At 33.6% G+C, this 23,853-nt stretch overlaps 2 protein-coding genes across 3 annotated transcripts in view; both read right to left on the bottom strand.

The window, feature by feature from the left end:
* Nucleotides 1-9,234, bottom strand: part of LOC133187108 (macrophage mannose receptor 1-like) — a 29,328-nt gene extending 20,094 nt beyond the window's left edge. Inside the window, exons 1-8 of the mRNA XM_061322467.1 lie at nt 9,174-9,234; nt 8,613-8,782; nt 6,743-6,864; nt 6,206-6,333; nt 5,711-5,892; nt 3,639-3,769; nt 462-595; nt 10-161 (exon numbers count right to left, since the gene is read on the bottom strand). Coding sequence (XP_061178451.1) covers nt 10-161; nt 462-595; nt 3,639-3,769; nt 5,711-5,892; nt 6,206-6,333; nt 6,743-6,864; nt 8,613-8,782; nt 9,174-9,234 — 1,080 coding nt within the window. The remainder of the gene's footprint in view (nt 1-9; nt 162-461; nt 596-3,638; nt 3,770-5,710; nt 5,893-6,205; nt 6,334-6,742; nt 6,865-8,612; nt 8,783-9,173) is intronic.
* A 2,894-nt stretch (nt 9,235-12,128) lies between these two features.
* Nucleotides 12,129-17,558, bottom strand: LOC133186623 (transmembrane emp24 domain-containing protein eca-like). Of its 2 annotated transcripts, XM_061321858.1 has the most exons (6): nt 17,389-17,558; nt 16,749-16,864; nt 16,143-16,220; nt 14,955-15,059; nt 14,314-14,460; nt 12,129-13,312 (listed from the first exon to the last, which is right to left on the bottom strand). In XM_061321858.1, the coding sequence occupies exons 1-6, from the start codon at nt 17,519-17,521 to the stop codon at nt 13,163-13,165; spliced, it is 729 nt and encodes a 242-aa protein (XP_061177842.1). In that variant the 5' UTR covers nt 17,522-17,558; the 3' UTR covers nt 12,129-13,162. The 2 variants fall into 2 exon arrangements, with proteins under 2 accessions (XP_061177842.1, XP_061177841.1); XM_061321857.1 differs by lacking the exon at nt 16,143-16,220 and having other exon boundaries at nt 17,389-17,552.
* Nucleotides 17,559-23,853: the final 6,295 nt, after the last annotated feature.

Consider the following 23,853-nt stretch of genomic DNA (forward strand, 5'->3'; position numbering starts at 1 on the left):
GAAACTCACGTATTGGTTTTTGTCATCGACTTTCACTAGATCTGCGCCTGCCTTTTGGCATTTCGCTCGTGCGTCACTCCAAGAATATCCCTGTCCGTTTCCAAAGAGATAGCACCTGCCCTCTGCCCTTTTCCAAGGTCCGCATCCAACATCTATGTAATCTAAGTATTGGCAAAAAAAATTCTTTTTGAAAACAATTATAACAAGCGTTATGTTCGATTAAAAAAGTTGACATCAATACTGTACATAACTCAACTAGATTGAGCCATTTTCTATGTAAAGAAAATGATTTTCATTTGAAATTAAACTTTTTCAGGATGATAATGATCCAATTTGTGATGATGATTAAAATTTTATATGAATATTCCAAGAATCATAATTGAAAACACTTTTGGTGACTTTCATCGAAAAAATAATCATGTATGCTATTCATTAGAATTTTTATGTACAAAACTATTTACTTTTCAAAGAGTTTGCTTCACAGACGTAGAAAGCTCTTGTGGCACATGTGACGTCATCAACAGATCCCCCAGATCTCATAATTGCGCAATTTTGACGTTCTGAGGCGTCTGAGCTTGGGGCCTTATCCCAGGTTCTAAAGATATAAAATTGACATTTGTCATTTTAAATTCATGTAGGAGAAGTTCAGAAATGATTTTACACCCGCTAGTATTACGCTTTCATTAAACCCAAAATATTAATAAGGCCAAAGTTTTTTTTTCAATTGGTTTACGATTCCGCCGACCCTAATTTTCACCAATCATGAAAATAAAAATAATGTCTTTTTCCGAAATATTTTTCCGGATTTTTCTCAGCTAAACTGGTGGGTTTTAAATTTAAGAATGCATCTTAGTCAAATAAGCGCTTATAAATATATGAGCCCTTTACAAACATTTAGGTGACCGTAAATAAACACATGTGCAAACCAAAAATGGCGGTTCTGTCATGTAACAAGGCAATTCCTCACTGAAAGCAATGACACACACTTAAAGAACTTTTTTCTGCATGGAAAAGTGAATAAAATCTTGGATGCATGATCCCTTTCTCTAATTGCGATGTCTCAATTGGCTAAATTCATACCGTAATATTGGAGAGTTTATGCCCAACCCTGATCGACCTAGCAGACACGGATACACCTATAGATAAAAGGGATTTATCAGTGCCTTCTCATGGACCGAAATTCGTCTTCATTCCCAATTGAAAATGAGTTCAGTTTTTCCAATTTGGCAGTATTTTTCCCAATTGGTGAACAATGCTTTTATTTTTAATTATCTTTGGAAAAAAGTAAAATTGTCAGATTGTCTGTAATTTTCATCTATTTAACTCATTTAGCAAAGCTACAGTCATAACACATGTTTAAAAACACTGAAAAGACATCGCCAACTTTTAATCCGAATTTCCTCCGTTTTTCTAAAAATGATGATATTGTGTAATTATATAGATTTATTAAGCTATTTCCACCTACTCTATTGATCTGCAAGTGAAGAGGACTTTTAGAAAATGTGTACTTAGTAATTTTTGCAGGAGGTTTATAATCTCCAGAAACAGATACTATAATGACCTAAATTGAAATCTCATACACACATGTACATGTACTACCCTAAGTTGTAAAAATACTTTATACTCATTGAAGTCCATTTTACCTTTATTAGTCTATTATTCATAATTGATCTTGTATCATTGTATGATGAAGATGGATCATATTTAATTGTCGTTTGGTTGCCCAAATTAGAGTTCATGCTGAAATGTTAAATGAATTACCCCTGAATACATGATTTAAGCAACATTTTAAAAAATTTTCCAATTTCATCAAATAGCCGATAATTTTTTCCCAATTCCCTAAAAATGGTGTTTCCCAAAATCATAGGCTGATAAATCCATGGATAATAGTGAAGCCAATTTAGTGTTGAGAGATACATCTTAGTTGAAGTAAAGCTGACTGGTATTTCACTGGATAAATTCAAATGTGTATAAAACATTTTGTTAATTTATAGAAGTAATTTTAATATACAAATCTTTGCAAATTTGATACTCAATTGAGATCAGAGCCCTCTGAATTACTATAAAGTAAATAATGAGCATTGCCTACTGTGCAGGTACATAACAAAATTTAAAGAAGGACTTGATTGAGAAATTATTGGAACATTAAATTTGATAGCTGCATGATCAAATTATTATAACTTTTATTTCAACGTTAATTACTTTCAATATTGTTAAACAATTAAATTGTATTTTTCTTCAATCTAAATTTAACTTAAATTTGGATCCTTATTTTTAGTTTGTGGGGATACTGAGGTTTATAACACATCACATATCACTGAAGAGCACAAAAAGAAGTTGAACATCATGAACCAAGCACTGATTGATAAACAAAAATCAGAACTAAATGAAAATGACATTCAGTCTAAAGTTAGAAATGAATTAAAATTAAATAAAAAGAGTTATGTGATCTAGACAATAGAACTTAAAAGTACTATTGACATGTATTATTTTCATTGAAATAAACATTGCTGGTATTTAAAATGAAATTGTTGAATCCTAAATTATTTTTATTTTTATTTTTCGACCACCCAATGCATTTTTTGGAGACAGAAAATCGTAAACCAAAAAAAATAAAAACTTTGGCCTAATATAGGATATTTATACCTCGTTACCCTCAATTTGGGTACATTTATTTTAAAGCTTTAGGCTTTTAATGAATTATGATAAGTAGACATACAGTTGTACCATGTTTTTTTTTCTATGACTGGGATGTACTAAAATAACCGCTTATTTTATAAAATCTACTAATTAACTTTGTATCCATTAAAGACGCACATATTTTTCATTCATAAACCACTAATGATACAATCGTCCATTAATGATACAAACGTCTACTAGGCCTAAAGATACATATTATATCACTGTGGATAGAGATGCGATTACTAATTTCATGGAACTCTTTTAGATAATTCGTTTTGATAAAGAAACTTATACAAATATGATAAATAAGGGATGCAACATATTACACTTTGAATGAATGAGTTTCATGAAGGATTGTTACCATACAGAAGTGATATATATACATAAATATCAAAAATTAAATTTTCAAATGGAATTCGATCTTCTGAGTTAAATAAACAAAGTAAAAGTCATATATGATCTTTTTAACATATGTGAAGACGTATTTTTCAAGTGCCTGATTTTACTACCATTTATTTGCTTCCAAACTTACACAATAGATCAAAGCAGCAAAAGAACTTGCACAATAGATCAAAGCAGATGAAGAACTTACACAATAGATCACAGCAGATGAAGAACTTACACAATAGATCACAGCAGATGAAGAACTTACATAATAGATCAAAGATGGCAAAGAACTTACGCAGTAGATCAAAGCAGCCAAAGAACTCACAAAATTGATCAAAGTAGATGAAGAACTTACACAACAGATCAAAGCAGACGAAGAAATTGCACAATAGATCAAAGCAGCCAATGAACTTATACAATAGATCAAAGCAGCCAATGAACTTATACAATAGATCAAAGCAGCCAATGAACTAATACAATAGATCAAAGCAGCCAATGAACTTATACAATAGATCAAAGCAGCCAAAGAACTCACACAATAGCTAGATCAAAGCAGATAAAAAACTTACACAATAGAAGTATTATAGGTAGACCCATCCTGCCAGACATATGCCCCTTCTTTCTGCTGGTCATTCAGGCCTGTCCACCACGGGATTTGTACGTTTGGATTTTGTGTGGACAACACAAATTGAAGGGAGGCCTAGATACGAAATACAAGAAGACGAAACAATTAGAATGTCAAGTGAGACTAACTTTCATTTGTGAAAAGGTTTATTCAGTAAGTAATTTGATATATACTAACACTTACAGGATAATCTTATTACATTAAGTTATTACATTATTATATCTTATTATACTTTCATGTTAAATACTAAAATCTGATTGGTTTAGACGCATTTAACAATCCGTAATGTTACCCTCAGCGTTAGCAACACACTAGACAACGGGTAACATTACGAAAATATTACATGCGTTCAAATCATGCGCGTACGGTTCACCGTAGAATTCTCAAAGCGTCGGTTGTGCGTTTGAAAGAAGCCGAATAAACGACGTCAATAAAGCTTGCGTCCGATGTAGCTTACTTGAAAACAACAAACGACAGACGAAACATCCCTGCGAGTGCAAACTTTAGATGACAAAGGACTTTTTGATAGCAAACAAACAATAAAGAGGTTGGTTAATCTTTTCCGAAGCTTTCTTATTGAGAAAAGTAGAAGCGGGGAGTTTGAAAGCTTTCTAAGCGTGAACTTAACGACGATCTCCGAATTTTTTTATGACACCCGAAATCAATAAGACATTCAGTATAATAAAATAAATAGTGCACGTTTTTGAGGGTAACAGTTGAAATTGACACCCCTCGGAAAACCATTGTCAACCTCCGCTGACGCGTCGGTTGACAATGGTTTTCCTTGGGGTGTCAATTTCAACTGTTACCCTCAAAAACGTGCACTATTTATATAATACTAAACGGTTTATATCAAAATATAAAACTAATAGCCTCTTTGGCCACAAAGCTTAAATAAGTCATACGATTATATGTGTGTGCACTGACATTCTTAGGCTTTCCAAAAAGGCACCAAATGAAGTCAAAGGACATATATATATATATATATAAACGTTAAGTGTTTGTTGTATAAATGTATTATTTGAAACAAAAAAATATTCTTATTTTCTGCTCGAATTACCAGTACTTTATAAACCTATTGACCCTTTAGTAAATCAGACTATATAAGTATGCTTGCTTATTTTTTTCTTTTTTTCAACCAGGTCTTCCAAGATTTTTTTTTTATTATTATATTTGATACGTAACTCAGTTTGAACAACAACTACATAGTTTCTTTTTTCCGAGGATTTGATTGAAACACAATTATTCTTCGATACATGGGAATCCTTGCATAACAATAAGCCATGCATTTAAATCATAAAAAGTTTTTTTAAGAATTTTTACTTTATATTCTTATACATGTACGTCTTGGAAACACCATTGTTGCCCTACAAAAACTCCAGGATGATGATTTGACAAACTTGAATTTTCTCTGTATAATCTTTTTTTTTAACGTAAGTATTGTCTTTTCTGAAAATTGGTTCTGGGGCAAAAGATTTTAATGAACATTTCATTATAATCTTTCTTTTTTTATTTTTTAATTCTATCCATATGAAAGGTGAATTGTGCCTTCTTTTGAAAAAAAAAAGAGATTTTTTTCATATCCAAGGATGTTTCATTCAAATTGGTCCAAGCATCAAGACCATAAACTGAGAACATACTTATGTCAGAATTTTAAATAGTATAAATTTTAAAATGATTTTGGAAAAAAACCCAGAATTTTTAATCATGAGTTTGAATATAAATATTAAACGCTAATGCAAATTTTTAAATATGATAGAAACTGAGATCTTAAGATCTAAAGTTTGACTTATATATTCTGTTCTTAGTTTATGGTCTTGGAACCAGATGTTCTGGAGAAGACAAGTGGAGGTGTAATATTTAACGACAACGAATGCCAACGGATGAAGGACAAACTTAGAAAAGAAAGAAGAGATCATTGGATCCTCTGATTCAGGCCAGCTAAAAACAAAAGAGGCTTGCAGAGATTGGTAAGTAACACATCATTTTTTCATTCTTCTTTTAAGTTGAACTCACCAAATCAATGTAAGTTTTCACAGACACTAGAGACGCTGAAGGATTTATATTCTGACATTTTCTTTTGGCGTTTTGCCAGGTATAGAGGTCATTGGCATCCAATGGGTTACTGACGTAAATACATATGTTACCATTGGCAAACATGTGACGCACTTTGCCGCTGTCCTTTGGGCACGCTTGTCCTGAAAAATTTGGAATTCATTTTGAAAGTAAATAATTTAGATGTATATATAACAAGCCTATTGAGATATTCACTACTGCGAAATACAAACAAACCAATTTAATATGTAACAATCCCCAGGGGGAAGGATTCGTTTATACGATCAACATTCAAGCTAGGTATTGTTAAGAAAAGATTTAACACTGCTAATAAATTACTGAATACTAAATATGAGTTTGTGACGATTGCATCCTTACTTATAATGGTTAACAAGTACCTAGTGGATACCATGTACTACCAAATGCATCCATACGTATATACAATTATAAATGTACCTTGGGGAGCCGGATACTGACAAATATATCCGTACTTATTGTTACAAAAGTCGTCCGAGAAGCGACCATATTGGTTTACACTGCCACAGTCCTGGTTGTCTGCATCGTCTGGTTCATTTTTCCAGTTTCTGGCAAAAGTAGATCATATATCAAATTAGTTTAGAAATATGAAAAAAAAAATGCAGTTTAATGCTCGTATGTAATCTTGTTAGGCATCTGTGTATATGAAATAATATTAGAGGGTGGGGAAAAAAGAATGACTGGAATTTGTCACACCGTATTTTCTAATACTGTATATAATTTTCTTATTAATGAATATTTGAGTTATGAAAGGAAAATACTGTGGTCTGCAGATACCGTGTTTGTCTCAGAAAAATAAGAAATATATTAAAATATATGTTGTTTTTATTTTCCCCACTATTTTTTTTTAAATAAAAATTCATAAATATCATTTCTTAAATATTTGAGTTATGAAAGGAAAAAATGTGTTCTGCAGCAAGAGAATGAAAAAGAGAGAGAAGGCAGTTGAGCACTTACATATTGGATGTTCCTGTTTGCGTGGTCCAGGCCCATCCCTTAGTGGGGGACTTTTGCAGTCCCATGTACCAACCTCCTGTATTGTATACCTTGTTTGTTTCAGATTCTACATTAACCCAGTCCTATGGACAAAAAGGCAAAGTTTTAATTTTCAGGTTTTATCGGCAAGCTTAGGAATTTATCTGCAAGTCGGTTGTGTATCAACAAACATACATGTTTAGGTATGATGAAAAATGTTGTTGTTTTTTTTCTTTTAAAATCTAGGATAATAATAAAAAGGCTAAGATAGCGAACAGTAATCGATCTCCAAACAAACCTACAAACAATTTAACTCTATGAACAGGGCATAAAACTCGGATCCCTAGAAATTCCAGAGGTGGGATCAGGTGCCTAGGAGGAGTAAGCATCCCCTGTCGACCGGTCACACCCGCCGTGAAACCTATATATTGATCAGGTAGAAAGAACTCCGTAGTTAAATTTAATATGAAAACAAAGGCCTTACAAATGGTATGAAAATGACAGTCACAATAAGATCCAATGTCCGATAGGTTATATTTGCTAACAAGGTCATTATAACGACCATAGAATTTACGAAATGCTGACTTTAAACGAAGTTGTTGAAATCCCTGTAACATCAACTTATCTGTCAGTAGCCTGTCTCTGTTTTAAAATTGACCGTACTCAGAGCATGCTCTTGAGTATTGACTAAGTTTGGAGACATAAACACCATATGCAGGTGATAGTTGATATTACTACATAAGTAAGGAAAATTGACGATGAAAAACTAAAGTCATTTCGTTTGTCATACAATTTTCTTGTTTTGATTTTGTCGTCTATAATCAGTAAAACATCCAAATATGAAACAGGTGTGGCACACTCTTTGGTATCTTTTATTCCGAGTTCACTGGGATATATCGAGTCGACATATGAATGAAAGTAACTACAGTGTATTGTTTTAAAATTGATAAAAAGTCATCGATATATCTGAATGTCGAGTTGAAGTCCACAGCAAGTGTTTTCTTCTTCTCAGACGTTTTTAAATAAATTTTGCTTCATATGAATGAAAAAAATGGTCGGCTAATAAAGGAGCACAGTTAGTGTCCATCTGAATTCCAACAATTTTTTGGAAGACCTGGTCTCCAAAGACTACACAGATGTTGTCATTGAAAAACTCCAGCATAACCATGTCTTTAACAGATGCATTTTCATTATATTCATTATACGTTTGAGCATTTATTGTGGAAGGTTTTTTTTTGTAATAATTTAATGGGGTTTTTTCAGTTAACATGCACCTTAAAAGACACAATATTATAAAACTGGCAAATCAAATCAGCAAACCACGAGTTCATTCCCTCAAAATTTCATGATACCAAGGTATTTATATTTTTTTCTTAACTGGGCTATTTTTTAATAAATTTTAAAAGGAGTCATAAGCAATATATATAAGAGTGTATTTTTTTTTTCATTTTTTAGAAGTGTACATTCATCTTAAGACACCTTTAATGGGGGAAAAATTGGACATTGAGAAAATGATATCCTAAGAAGGTGTGGTAGAGATCATGTATTTCTTTTTTTTTTTTTACCAGCCATTTAACCCCAGGAAAAATGTTCAAAGAGAACGGAGTATTCATGTTGCTTATTTAAAGGTGGAAATTACGTCCATTACAAACTGAGTATTTACTATTATGCTGTAAATTTCCATTTTTATCAATTCTATATCAAAGGGCAGATCACTCTAACTACATAAATATGCCACAGAATCAGACCTCTTTAGTGTGCGGTGTATAGAAGTCCCTTAATTGATTTCAACAGGTAACGGAATGGCTGTAAACTGACACGTACCTCACACAGGTGAGCTAATTAACTATACCTGTTCAGCATCATCATTGATAACGAGGAGGTCTGCGTTCATGAGGTTACATTCCTGTAGAGCCCCGGCGTATGTTTGGAGATTGTTTGTCTCCCAGAAATAACAGCTATTACTCCCCTTCCGCTGTACCCACCCATCCCCGCACTGCTGGTACTGACCGATAAGGTCACCTAGAAAAAAAATAGGTCAATGTGGATATTTTGTTAAAATAATGATGATAATGGACAACAACTAAAAAGTACAGAGAAAAAATTTAGAAGCTTACATTATATATTGATTTTACTACGTCACATTACATTGTATATCTTTTAACAAAAAGTAATAATTAATTTACTTTATGTACTTTTATACGTCACATCACAATGTGTATATATATATATATATATATATATATATATATATATATATATATATATATATATATATATATATATATATATATATAATATATTCAAATTAATGTAGTGAATTTAAAACTATATTACTTATGTAAAGTGAAATAATAGGAAATATATATGAGATATTTATTTTAGATAAAGATTGACATGAATTCATTCATACCTGTCGATTGAAGTATCCACACCGATAATAAACAGCCTGTTAAGATTATCCATCCCCTCATATTTCTATAAATATAATGTAAATGACTCTGTGTGATATTACACCAGAGAAAAATAAATTATAAAATGAATACATATTATAAATTAAGTAAAAGTGTATTTATTAACCACTCTCTCTCTCTCTCTCCCTCCTAAATAAAATGGGTGCCTCAACCCCCCTCCCATCTTCCCCCGTAACCAACCTTCCCAAACTATACCTTTGACCACCATCCCTTGATATAAAATGACATGTTTTCAAAATCACTGCTCATCTATCGTAAGGTCAAAAACATCTTTTAAAAAAGATTGCATCGATTTTAATTAAGAATTACTGAACTCCTGTCCACAAAAGTTCAACATCTCCTTGCCCTAGGATTCAAACACGGGGTTTTCAGAACACAATCATGAAAAAGTATCAAGCGATGATGTCTCATTCCAGACTCACGAGCGTTAAAATTATTGTCTATCAAAGGTCTTTTTTGTGCACTTCTCGACACCCCCCCCCCCAATAAATTACATTAATAAATCTGTAAAATCGTGGAAACATTGTTCCCGATTATTTCTCACAATGAACCAGTAACCTTATGTTCTTCCAATTTTGAAATTGATGCATGCATGATACTAAAACAAAGGGGTGGGGTGTCAATAAATTTCAATAATTTTTATATATCATTAAGTATTTCTACTTACATCTCAACCCTCCCTTAACAGAGTACTTAATTACTACTTACATAGATCTACATATTGCTCTGACAGTAAAATGCAAAATATATAAGTAAATTATGTACCACACGTGTGCTTTAATATTTAACACATAGATAATGTGTAACTTAAAAAAAAAACAGTCGAAAAATATTTATGATACGTTATTTTGCCAAGAGCACCATGCAGAATCAAAGGTCTTACATACACATGTTGATTTCGTTACAAATGGGAAAATAATTTTACTTACCTTTAAAAATTCAAAATATCTCAATTTCCATTAAATTTATGAAACTTATTAGGTCACCTATCTCTTTCGGACCTTGATCATGATGGTTGATAACCGTGATATAGTGTGTGTAGGCGCGGATCAAACAAACAAAGGGGTGGAGTTGATACTACCGTACTACAGGTACAGTTGTAATTGGTTCCTACCCCTCACCTCACCAAATGAGATGTAAAAAAATATATATATTTATATATTATTTGAGAAATGTATCATGTTGTTTTAATTTTCCCCATTTTTTAAACAAACTAAAATGCATAAATAGCGCGTTATGGTAACATTATCAGATAACTTTGATAATGTCATACTAGTAATCAAATAACGTATTATATGTATAGATAATGATGTCTAAGTTGGTACACCTATAACTGAAAAAAAAAAAGCTATCAGCCAGATTACACTGTATACAGATATGAACTTCCCAGTATGAAAGGGTCAACAAATACATCTTTACAATGTCTAAAAGCATAATTAAAAAATTAACTATGAAACTTTGTAATAGAGACTGAAAGGTTGGCTTTTACCTTGACCTTACCAACTTTATTCAAGGCCACTCTACTACATCATCTGAATCAAATTTGAACAAAATAAGAAATACCTGTAAACTCTTAAAAAGATACCAGCCGATCATCAGAATTTACAGACGTTCTTTCAAACTTTTCAATCTATATTTCACATTGGACCCTGCAGAAATATTTTTTTTCCAAAAACCATCCAAGGCTATAACTTTTAGACTCATGTGGTACTGGAACTCTGGCCTCGTGTAAAATGTGAAGATATCGAACAGTGATCAATCTCATAAATGTAGTAAACAAAACGAATCGTGAACAGGACAAAAACACGGACCTCCTGAAAACAGTAGAGGTGGGATCAGGTACCTAGGAGTAGTAAGCATCCCTTATTGACCGGTCACACCCACCGTGAGCCCTATATATTGAACAGGTAGAAGGAGTCAAATTCAGTATAAAAGCAATGACTTAACAAATGGTTCAAACATATTAGACAAAATACGACCCAACTCTAGGTTTTATTTACATACGATTAACTAAGGTCACTATAATGATCGTAGAATATGCGAAAAGCTTACTTTAAACGGGGATATAGAAATCCTTGTAACATCAAACTTATTTGTCAGTAGCTTGCTTCGGTTTAAAAATTGATCATATTCGGTGCATGTTCTTGCGTAACGAATCAGCTGGGAGACATAAACTCCATATGCAGGTGATGTTGGAATATTACTACATAAATAAGGGAAGTTTACGATGGAAAACATGTCATCCAGTTTGTCATACAGTTTAGGTATTACCTTGCCATTATCGTCTTTAGTCAGTAAAAACATCCAAATATAAAACAGACGTGGCAAACTCTGTAGTGTTATTAATTTCGAGTTCACTGTGTGAACAAAAAAAATTACGTTGGAGAAAACTGTTATCGCTTTCATAATTATGAAGCTAGTCTTTAAGAAGTTCAAGAGTAAAGAAGATAACTGAACAATGAATTTCAATATTGGACCAATTTAGCCTCATTCTGAGTGCTAGCCCCTGGGGACTGTGTATTTAAAAAAAGCCCTACATATGTATATATAACTGCAATGAGGAAATGCCATAAAGACTGTGCACAATGGGAAATTTAGTACAAAAAAATCCATCACATTCTTTTCGTTAGTGCATACGCATGCTTATAATACACAACAGAATGTCCATTACATAATGATTTTTTTTTTAATTCCAGATATTTATCACTGTATGGTCCACTATGAAAATGTTTATTTATATATGACCTTTTCTTAAATTACAGGCCATCTACTTTTTTGATTAAAATACATAGGCCTGTTTTTGCAAATGAAATAAAATGAGCAAATTTCAGTGGGCGCAGTTACTTGGATAGCCCGATTCTTAGGAGTAATTTTTCAGATAAATAACCCTTACCCAAGTTTTAAAATATTTATTTCATGTTACACATTCACACACAAACAAGAAGAAAAAAAAGTGATCGCACATGTACACAAAAATAAAGCATAGATCCGCAAAGCTATTTCATCTCTCTGAGCTTCTTCTCACAGATTCATCCAAGAAAAGGAAAAGTGATGATTTACAATCAAAGTCATATACTGCACATGCAATATGGATAAAAAATATATCTAACATGTGAACTCAATATGCTTAAAATGTAAACATGATCATCATGTTCTCAATTTTAATGTTATTTTTCATACAGACATTTATAAACTGTCATTCATTTTGAAAATTAGAAAAAAAAATATAATATCAAAATTTTCCTCGCATAATACTTATTAACATCAACACATTTTTATAATGAAATCTTTGAACCACCCATCCCTCCCCCCAAAACCCTTTCAAAATACCAATAATTATAAAGTAAACAGAACTTAGTTTAATATGTGAAGTTACCGGTATGCATTTTAAATACAAAGTGGTAAACAAAGAAACAATACAAGTGCAAAAGGGAGGAAACTCTCTCTGACATCAAACATCATTCAACACCAATCATACACTACTCCATATATAGCAACAAAATATCTTGATAATAAATATGACAAATTATTATGTCACAAAACAAAGGAAAAACTTTCACCTCAAATAAAATTAATGGATTAAACAAAACGTTTCCCTTTTTACATTGTCTGAAAATTATATGTACACCATAGCTGCTTAATGCATCCTAAATGAATTTAAAAACTTTATCCTAAAAAAATTCTGTTCCAATTTTTTTCCCCTCAATTCCTTCACATTTAAGTATGCAACAATGCAAATTTATATTATTAATGCAACCTGTTTTATTTTCTTCTATTTCCACTTCATAAATTTTCATTAAACAGTATTTTTTTCTTTGTCCAAACTTCATAACACTGAACTATTTTGAACGTCTTTTTCAATTTTTTTCTTATATATGAACAACTGGGGGACCGAATTTATAATAATATTACCCTAAAATCTAGAACACTATACAAGTTTCTTGGCCTCAAAAAAGCTCTTAAGATGCCTCATCTGCCAAAAACCTGTTATAAGAAGAATGATTGTTTGAGCTATAGACCAATACAGAACTCGCTGGTTAGTGCTCTCCGAGGTCTGTCTGAAACGTTCCTCGCGATACTGAAATATCAACAGAAAGGTTAGTTACACAGTGTTCATTTACACCATACTTACATATACATATTGATAATTTAAGGATACATAACACAAACAAAAATTTGATGCATGGATTGATATACATTTTGTGACTGATTTTGAATCGAAATGACATAAAAAATAAATCCCTAAAATATAAAAAAAAATCATAAGTGTTCTTTGGTGTTTAGTTACGTGACTTTGTGTCATTTTCTACGTAATTCTGTACAAAATTTTTCAGTTTTATAACATTGTGACAAAATCTTACGAAATTCTCCCACGTTACCTGGCAAACATTATTCTGGTTACCAACTTGATTATAAATCTATGAGAAATATTGCCGATTTCTGGAAAAAGTTTGTGTTATCTATCCTTAAAGCAAAGTTACATATTGCTCATTTACAGTAAAGCATTTTTTTTGTTCTGTTGTACACACACAAGTTGGAAGTAATGGATAGGACACCACAAAAGATATAGCAATGATATATCAACAGAAATATTAGCTGCATACCGCTTATAATCAGCAAGTCATTTCTGTTCGACTCTTTATTCATTGGTGTTTATACATTACTTGAAAGTAATACATGGGACACAATAAGAGATACTGTACAGTCAAACCTCATTATCTCGAACTCAATGGGACCAAGAAAAAAATTCGAGATATCTGAGGATACAAGATATCCAGGGTAAAATACTGAAAGAATAAGGGGTTAGGACTTCAAAAACACTTTGACATATCCATGGTATTTGAGATATCAGTGTTCGAGATACCGAAGTTCAACTGTACTCAATTTTTGAAATAATTGTAAGTTTATAAGTTAATTACAGGAGTATAAAACTTAACATGTTAATTTGAGATTAATATTTATTTTTGATATGAGAATGCAAGAAAATATCTTGTCTTGAAAAATAAATTTCGTCCTCCGAGGCAAAATATTATTTCAAATGAATAATAATTTTCAGACAGATAAAATTGTACGACTCACTCTTTGATAATTTTGTTCTTTTGTGATCTGCTCCACTTGATCCAGGAGTTGTCGGATTCTTAGCTGGAGCTCGGATAATTTGTCTTTGGCCTGGATCTGTGAGTAATCCACAGCATGCTCTCCCACCTGGATATCCAGATGGACTCTCTGGAATAACATAGGTATTATTACATCATTGAATATGAATTTCCATATTAAGTAAAATACTTTAATCTTCTTCTGTAATCCCAATAATTCAGAAAGTTCACCCTCTAGATGAAATTTGTTGGGAACAGAATTTACAATAAATATCTACCAATTAGTAAAGAGACATTTTAGTAATTCCAAAAGCTTCATTTTTCTGGATAATTTGCTTGAGTACACATCTGGATTGATGAGGCTTAAAAGTACATGTATTATGATGACTTGCTAAAGCACATTACAAACTCTTTCACTGTTTCAAACCACAATGAAAACAATCTTGTAATTACTGCTGGAGATTGATGTTTGATTGAATAATATTGAGTTTTTATATTTCAACTACTGGAAAGTTTTACACTTTACACATCAATCCAATCACTTCAAAAGACGTTTATCTAAAACAGTCCAAGTTTCCTGACCCTTATGGTTATTGGTCAATTAAGTCCCAGTGGTAAACTTACCAACTGACCACTGGAAAACCAAGCCGTAGAATTGGAATGTAGACAGATTACATGTTCCCCCGCATTATGGGATGTGAAAGTGAATCGTCCATCTGCTGCATATGTCTGTAAAATGGAAAAAATTTCATTCAATTATTGTCTCGGAAAAGTTTTTTTAACCTATTCAAATAATTTTTCATATGTCAGAGTCATATATGTAGTATTCAAATCTATTTTTAAATTCATAAAGTAAATTGGTAAATGAAAAGTACTAAAGCATTCAGATTATTTACATACAAGAGAATGGATAAATTTTTCTGCAAAATAAAGATGGTGAGATGGGGAAACTTTATTATTACAACTGTATTTAATAATTACCTAGTCTTTCCATATATAATGAAAAAGCATGCACATAAAGAAAATAAATATCAATTTCAAAAGACATACAATTAACATGCAAAACAAACTGCAAGAGTTTCCTATGCAGTATGCCTAAAAAAGGTTTTCCTCCCCAAAAGAATATTCTTCCACTTGTGAAAGAAGTCTGAAAAAAGGAACAAAACTGTGGGGAAAAAATTGTAGTAAATCATTATTTTTAAAAATATGCAGCACCAGCTCCAAAGTGTGTTCCATTGTATCAAGCCATGAGAAGGAATGAAAATATCTACAATAAATATCTATAAAATCTACGAACAAGTTTGCCACTTTTCTTTTTTTTTTTTAATTAAACTTATTATCAAATTCAATAATTGATTGGATAATAACAAAGATATATGTTTTGTTTTCACTTCATCTATGAATTTTTGAAGAAATATAAATTTTGCATATATCTTTTTTTTCTGACAGTAAGTTAGTGGGTGACAAATTTGCTTCAATTAACGACTAGGTATTGGTGCACTGTTAAAAGTGTCAAACTCATAAATCAATCCATAGCAAGTGATAAGCAGCAAAAGAAAAGAAATTCAAAAGGTATATACCAGGAATTTATATATTATATTCATTAATTTTCTTTTTTGTTAAGACTGTGCTAAAAACACACTTCACAAATATATTCAGTGACCAGTAAATGTAGAAGTCCAAGTATTTTGGTTTTAGATGTAAATGTTGTGTTGGTAAGTTACTTCAACTAAAGCCCATTTCACCTCCATAATCAACTGGAAAGGACAGGTCAGAGAAAGGAAGCAGCTTTCTCCAACAGCTGAAACTCACCCGGGACAGGACAATGCCACCCTCTGGGTCCTTCACCTCTACCAACATCCCCACCCCCGGGGCAGAGGGCAAGTAGTCCTTAATAGTATAGTCATAGGCCTGAACCCTGTATGTGCCTGGAAGAAATGGGCAATTAAATCAAACTTGATTTAATTTTTAATAACATTGCATGCAACCAGTCTGGTTTGACAACTTTGCTGCAAATCAGCTCAAACTCCATTTTCTGAAAAAGGAAGAAACCCTGAGACATTAATTTTATAATGGCACCCAGGCATACTCACCATTGTTAAAACCTCTTCTGATATGATTATCAGAGTTTCTAAGCAAAGCCATGAAAGTGCCATTATATGTCAGCAGTTTTGGAACATCTGCTGTTTGCTCGTGGCAAGATTTCCAATCAAAACCAGTCAAAGTTTATCAATATAAACTGTAAAATATGTGGTCACTCTATCAGTAATGCAGAACAATCTGCTTTTTCAAAATTCATCTTGATTCATCATTTTCACCTGTTAAATAAATACCTTTTGAATTGATTTTGAAATAAATGTTGCCATGTGCTAAAATGAGAAAACATGCACTGGGGGGATGTCCTTGTTATTACCTTACCCGAGACATAACAGTTTTATCTTCTGGGTCAGTAACCTCCACGTGCATACCAAGTCCATAGACAGTTGGCACATAATCATTGACATTTCTGTCAAACATTTCTACTTTGTAATGGCCTGTAACACATAGCAAGATGTTGAAAAATGTACAAGTAAGTATAATTTTGCAAATGTAAATACAGTGTTACATAATTTTTTCACCAAATAGAACATTTCACTGAATTTTATCCATTTTTTAAGGTCTAACAAATTCAGTAATTTCGCATGAAATTGGTATATCAATATTAGTCCATCAACATGATCAGCAAAGTCTTCTCAGTACATGAAATTCTGTGAAGAATGGAACACATACTTCATAAGTTTACAAATAAATTATCATTACTTTACATACAACAGATCTATCCCTACCTGCCTGCAATGATATGAAATCTGTTACAAATACATCTTGACCGTGTTTGTATCAAAACAATTTCATGCAATGCCTTAGCTTTATAGTATATGTATCAGAATGGTTTACTGAATGAAAACTAAACCGGCGAGATATTATCCAAGATTCTCAAACAAATTCGAAAATACCTAAAAGATGACCATATTTTTACCGAGTTGTGTATTGGTTAACATAGTTTAAATGCAAAACGTACCAACAACCATAGTTTCGTCGGGAATTTCCTCAATGAAACATTTCTTTTCAGTTTCGCCGATATGAAAATATAGCCCTGATGTCAATGAAATTACAGATAAAAGGGCAAATGCCAACATGTTGTTGGTACCCATCTTGGATAAAATATTGAAAGGAAGTTACACGTTGGCATGCGCACTTGTTCGCCACGTAGCGAAGAATTTTTTGAATAGCGATCCCGATGTAAAATTTCAGAAATTATTTCACCAAACAAAATACAAAACAGAAAGAGAGAGAGAGCAAAACAACATACAAAAAACCAAATAAATAACAGAGTTTATTGACACACCCCCTGCAAAAAAGAACTTCATTTGTATCAAGCCATGTTATTTTTCGTAAATCGGATACGTTTCCATAGAAAATATGACACAGATTGTAATCAACTTATCAACTTGTGGTTGGGACAGATTATTTAATTTATTAAAACTTAACCCTCGTTCGATTTTCATGGAATAATTTTCCTCCATTCTATCTTAATTGTAAACACATTTTTATTTTCTTTGTTTTTTCTTTTCATTGCTAATTTATCTTTTTTTTTTTTTTTTTTTTTTTTTTTTTTTTTTTTTTTTTGGAAAGGAAGGGGCACAGTATAGTCCATCTTTATAGAAAGACACGTACGTATGTCGGCTCTAGTAAAATACTCGAAAATGAAAAAAAACAACTATCGATTTTTTTTTTCAAATGAGCTGGGGGGGGGGGGGGGTATGTAACGATTGAAGGTTCACTGACCCTTTGATAAGAGAGATAACTCCATAACTAGGATAAATGACTTTTTATTCCTTTATAGAATTGTTATTATAAAATGCTATTTCTGTCAAAATTTCACTGCAGATGGGCTGAAATTCTGCAATTCAATTATAAATTATTTGTTTCGGGAAATCTTTTTGAGCTGAAATAAATTTTTATATGAAAAATACAGAGGGATAAAGGTCCTTAATAAATTAAACGAGATATTCAGTTCTTTTCTGTGTAAAATGAGGTTCACGTATGCCTTACAAATATGCACATTGTGCTTACTATAACGTATTCCACAATAAATGAATAAATTTTAAATAAAAAAAATTTTACAGCTGGTCTATGGTGGCATATTACTGCTATCACTCGTCAGATTTTCATGTTGCTTCGTCCATGTTGTCAGATGTTTAATTATGTCGCCTTTTCGGATTTTTTTTTTTTTTTTTTTTTGACTTGCCACTTATTCACGTACATGTATTTAAAAACATAACACGAAAACGTGTCCATGCCCAATTTGTGCCATTCAGATGCCAACATATCTATATCACCCTCTAGCGAGTCGTCAATATTGTATGGCAAGTCGACATAAATATCTGACATATGCCATCATACATGTACAGGTCACTTATATAGTTGTTATACTTCAATGTGATTTACAATTTTTGTGTTAGTATACATGTACATCTATCTGATATCACATTACCTTAATGAAACAATGCGTACGTATGTTTAACACGGCTAAGCCTCAAACCACTTGACGCTATCCATTTTTAAAAGAAACAACATAATTTTGCTATGTTGTCTCTTCTTTTGTTGCACACACACACACACACACACAATGGGGAAAAACCTATATTTGTTTTGACATTTTAATTTTGAATTGGATTGGGTTGCTTTTCAGGTTCTTGTTTGAATATTTTTTACAACTTTTTGTATTTATTTTATTTCTTTTTATTTTTTTATTTACTTAAGCCAAACTCCAATCGGGTAATTATTTGACTCTCTCATTTTTTGTATGTACATGTATATACATTAAATTTACCCTCGAGTTGTCTACATTTTTTTACGTTGTAAATCGATTTGATTTCATAAATTAAAATAATTATTTTTAATCGCTTTGAGAACAGAAATTACATTTTACTTCAATCCTGTCCTGAATGTTAATTCGTATATTTTTTTCAGATATTACACCAACAGATATTACACCGGTCGGCAGGGGATGCTCACTCCTCCATGGCACCTGATCCCACCTCTGATGTTTTAGAGGTCCGTGTTTGCTCTGCTCCAAAATTTGTATTTTTTAGTGGACTTTTGAGCTTGAATACTGTTCGTTATCTCATACATTTAATACCGATTGACAGTGAGAAGTCCGCATTTCTTTGAATAGGAGCCAAGGCTATCCATACACGAATGACTTTGCATGATGCTATTAACATTCTCTTATTTGAGGACCCTTTCTCTTATAGCATTTCTGACAACCTGCTATGTACATTTTGGTATCTGCTTGCAAAACAGGTCAATAGAACTTTTGTCTTATTCGAGCTTATGTCTTACTTACGCCAAGATGTGTAGCTGTCCTCACATCGTGACAGAACTCGAATATTGTCCGTCTTTTGCTACTTGGTACAATAGCCTGCAAGCGGATAGTCTTTCCGTCTTCCTCTACAAATCTTCTATAAATAATGTCATTCTCAATACAGAGATTGTTCCACTGTGACCACAAAGAACGTACCACATTTCCTTGGCCACTGACCTAGCTCACTGTATTCAGGTCTTGCCTTCTCTTTGACCCAACGTTTGACAAGATATAAATCGTCGTCTTTGTTTTGCATGTCTTTCATCGACAAAACTGCATCGTCATCATCTTCCTTTGACCCACTGGATTGCACTATGATTCTCACTTCGTCTTGCTTGTTACTTTCCAAATCTTTCCCCCAGTTTGGATCAAAACCGCATTGGCGACATGGCACACGATTCAGTGCGTCTGCATTATACTGTGCTGGGTTCCTGGTCTGTGTTGTATCTCAAACCTATATGTACTAAGGATTTCCAACCAACGTGCCAACTGTCCTTCTGGGTTTTTAAACTTGAAAAGCCACCTTAATTAAGGAGCTATGGACTGTGCGGACTATAAACTTTTTACCATAGATCGAGGTAATGCTTAAAGTACTTGACAAAGTGGACAACTGCAAGCAATTCTTTTTGTGTAACACAGTACCTGCGCTCACACTTTGTCAGTGTCCGACTTACATAAGCTACAACTCTTTCTCGTCCATCAATCTTTTGTGATAAGACTGTGCCTATAGACACGTTGCTGCCATTGCATGGGGATAAGAGAATCTGGATGCCTTAATATGGGAGTATTGGTCAGCTTATTTCTAAGGGTATTAAATTCCTCTTGAAATTTATTAGATCAAACAAAGGCGCGACTTTTCTCTGTCAGCTTGTGAAGATATTTTGCAATGCTTGAGAAATCTTTGATAGGCACTGGCCACTGTTTTACTGCAGCTTTCTGGCCGGGGCGGTCGCTACACCTTCCTCTGATACTACATGTCCAAGGTAAGTCACTTTCTTGGCAAACAAGTAGTATTTCTTGGCTTTGAGTTTGAGGCCTGCATTTGCAGTCTGTCAAATACCTCTCTAAGGTTTGCCATTATTTCCTGAGATGTTTTGCCCGTCACTATTACGTCATCTAGGTAAACGTGACAGGTATCCCAGTGAAGGCCTACCAAGACACTTTCCGTTAGGCGCTCAAATGTTGCAGGAGCACAACATAAGCCGAATGGCATGATCTTAAACTGGAATAGTCCAGGACGTGTAGCAAACGCTGTCTTGTGTTTGTCGTCTGGCTCCATCTCTACCTGCCAATATCCCGAGCAAAGATCTAGGGTAGAAAACCACGAGCTACCACTCATCTGATCCAGTGACTCGTCTATTCTGGGTAGGGGATATGCATCTTTGATTGTACAGCTATTTAACTTATGGTAATCAATGCAAAAGCGGAATGTACTGTCTTTCTTTTTCATTAACACAATAGATGCTGACCATGGGCTGTTCGGTGGCTCAATCACACCTCTTTCAAGCATATCATTCAGATGTTTGTCAACTTCCTCCGTAAGATGAGCTGGTATTCTCCTTGGGGGTATTTTGATAGGATGGTGGTCCCCAGTATCAATCCTGTGTTTGACGTGTTTTGTGCACCCTAGTCTTCAGACTGTGCAAAAAGATTGGTATATTCATATAAAAATTTATTAACCTCCCTTTTCTGCGTTCGTTTCAAGTGGCTTGAAGTTTTTTCATCATAGCAACCAAATCAGATCTTAATTTCTTAGATTTACTTGCCTCCTCTTGTGACTCAGCTACTCTGACTTCACTTAGTTGTTCAATTACCGAACCTGGGTACATGACTTTGGCTTCCTCGTCAACATTAAGCAAACGGACTGGCACCCTCTCCTGTGGTAAGACCAGTGTTCTGGCTGTGACATAGCCTTCCCTTGGCGAACCACATGAAAAGACTCTACTTAACAGGTATTCCTTGGAACATGTTTGCAATCCTTCAAGACTTGTCCCGGCTGCGTGACGATCTCACTTCTAGGAGGTATGCTGACAGTTTCTGTTGCTGTTTTTCTGTTGCAGCCTATGTAGCTCTCCACAAATAGTGGTATTATCTTATCTCTAAAGTGAAGCACTCTCTTGCTCATGCCCACTGTACATGCTTTTGACAGTAGAAAGTCTAGTCCCAGTATTCCATCTGCCTGACTCTCCGCAATGACTGCAGTAGTGTGTACTTCAGTATCTTCAATATTAAGAGTCCGGTCCGTCTTACCCTTGACAGACAACTCACTTCCATTTGCAGCTAACATACTCTGGTTAACCTTCTGCAGCTTTGGCCTGATGTTCTCTGTAATTTTCTCATACATTGCTGAGGACAATAATGTCAGTGTTGCCCCTTTGTCAACCAGGAATTTAGCTTGTACACCTTGCACAGTGATGCCTATGTACATGCCCGCTTCGTCTATAGAAGATCCAACTCCAATTGATCCACTAAGACAGGTTTTATTTGGCGTCTCTTTACTTCGTACAGGCCTGCTTAATCCCCTTTTATCCTCTAATTCATTGTGTTCACTTTCACAGGGTCGTCTCTTCAGCTTGGGAAAATTGCGTTTTATGTGGCCTTCCTTGTTACATTCATAACAACGCAATGGTTTGCCTCTCGGATTTTTGTCATTGGCTCTACTGACTGACAGATTCAGCTTCAGCTTTTGGATCTCGTTGGTTAACACATTCATGTTAGCCTCCTTCGACTTCATCCACGTCTCTAGACTGGTCTGGCTAACCTCAGTTACAGATGACTGTTTCGATGCCGATACTCGTAGATGGCCTATTGCTATTTGGTTTCGGTTCTCTGCACGATTATAAGCCTTGAGTTCAACAGCTAGCCGGATGACTTCATTCAGGTTTTGAGGACGAGATTGTTTGATGCGGATTCTCATCTTTGAATGTACCAAGGCATCAATGAATGCATCTTTGGCCAGAGTTTCTTGCACATCACCAGGCATAGTGCATTTTCTTCTTTATGTATGCAAAGAAGCAAAAGCTGTGTCTGTTACTTATTGAAGTTGACAATAAAAAGAGTTAAAGCCATCACGTTTATAATAAAATTTAGTTGTTAGTTTATCATCAATGTCTATCCCTGCAAAAGAGTTCAATTTGGATATATCGAATCAACATATGAATTAAATTAGTATTGTACATTGATAAATCATCATGGATATCTTAATGTCGAACTGAAGGCCTCGGCTTGAGACGTCGTCTTTTCATGTAAAAGTTTTTTTTAATTAATTCTGCTTCATGAGTATAGAAAAACAGGTCTGCTAATAAAGGGGCACAATTTGATCCATTGAAATTTCAACAGATTGCTGGTTGTCAATGAGGAACTCGAACATCTGTTTAATATTGGCTTCTCAGTACGTGTACTTGTGTGTAGAATCACTATGGTATTTGCAAAGTAAGTTTGTAAATGACAATGAGACGATAGGAAAATTTGCGTGTTCCACTCTTATTAAAGAAGCAGTGTCTATGGTGTCAAATGTCTTGGGGTTTTTTTATTTATCATAGGAACTGGTTGTATAAAGTGTTGAAAAATCAACTTTTCTTATTTATTTAGTAGTATTATTTGACCATCATCTGCTTATGATGTTTATGTATCCAAACGTATCCGATACTCAACAGCACGAGTAGTTGGGAAGGGTACTGGCAAATAAGTAAATGTTATTTGGATTTCAACAACCTCGTTTATATTCAGCATTTCGAAAACTTTATATGGGCGTTATAATGTCATAGTTAGCAAATACAATCTATCATTGGGTGTTATATTACTTCTTACCTTTATTCACACCAACTGTTAGGTTATTGTTTTATACTAAATTACTCCGTTTACCTGATCAACATACAGAGCTCAAGGTGTGACCTATCGACAGGGGATGCTTACTCCTCTTAGGCATCTAATTCAATCTCTGGAGTTTCCAGGGGACCGTGTTTTATGTCCTGTTCACAATTTTGTATTGTCTTTGAGATTTTTCATTGTTAGTTATTTTCACCTTTTTCATTTTGGCCCGATTATGAGCGAGCGTCACTAGCTACCGTGACCGGTAGGAAGACCACTATGATGAAAACCGAAAACCGTATTTAT

This window comes from Saccostrea echinata, unplaced genomic scaffold, assembly GCF_033153115.1.
Source record: "Saccostrea echinata isolate AGI-Se365-2 ecotype Australia unplaced genomic scaffold, CSIRO_AGI_Sech_v1 ptg000014l, whole genome shotgun sequence".
Taxonomy (NCBI): Eukaryota; Metazoa; Mollusca; class Bivalvia; order Ostreida; family Ostreidae; genus Saccostrea; species Saccostrea echinata.

Excerpts from the sequence above, each read along its gene's own strand:
- LOC133186623 (XM_061321858.1), bottom strand. The coding sequence starts at position 17,521 with ATGGGTACCAACAACATGTTGGCATTTGCCCTTTTATCTGTAATTTCA. Across the intron at positions 16,865-17,388 it reads CGACGAAACTATGGTTGTTG|GCCATTACAAAGTAGAAATG; the intron begins GTACGTTTTGCA and ends TATGTGTTACAG. Across the intron at positions 15,060-16,142 it reads GTGGCATTGTCCTGTCCCGG|ACATATGCAGCAGATGGACG; the intron begins GTGAGTTTCAGC and ends TCCATTTTACAG.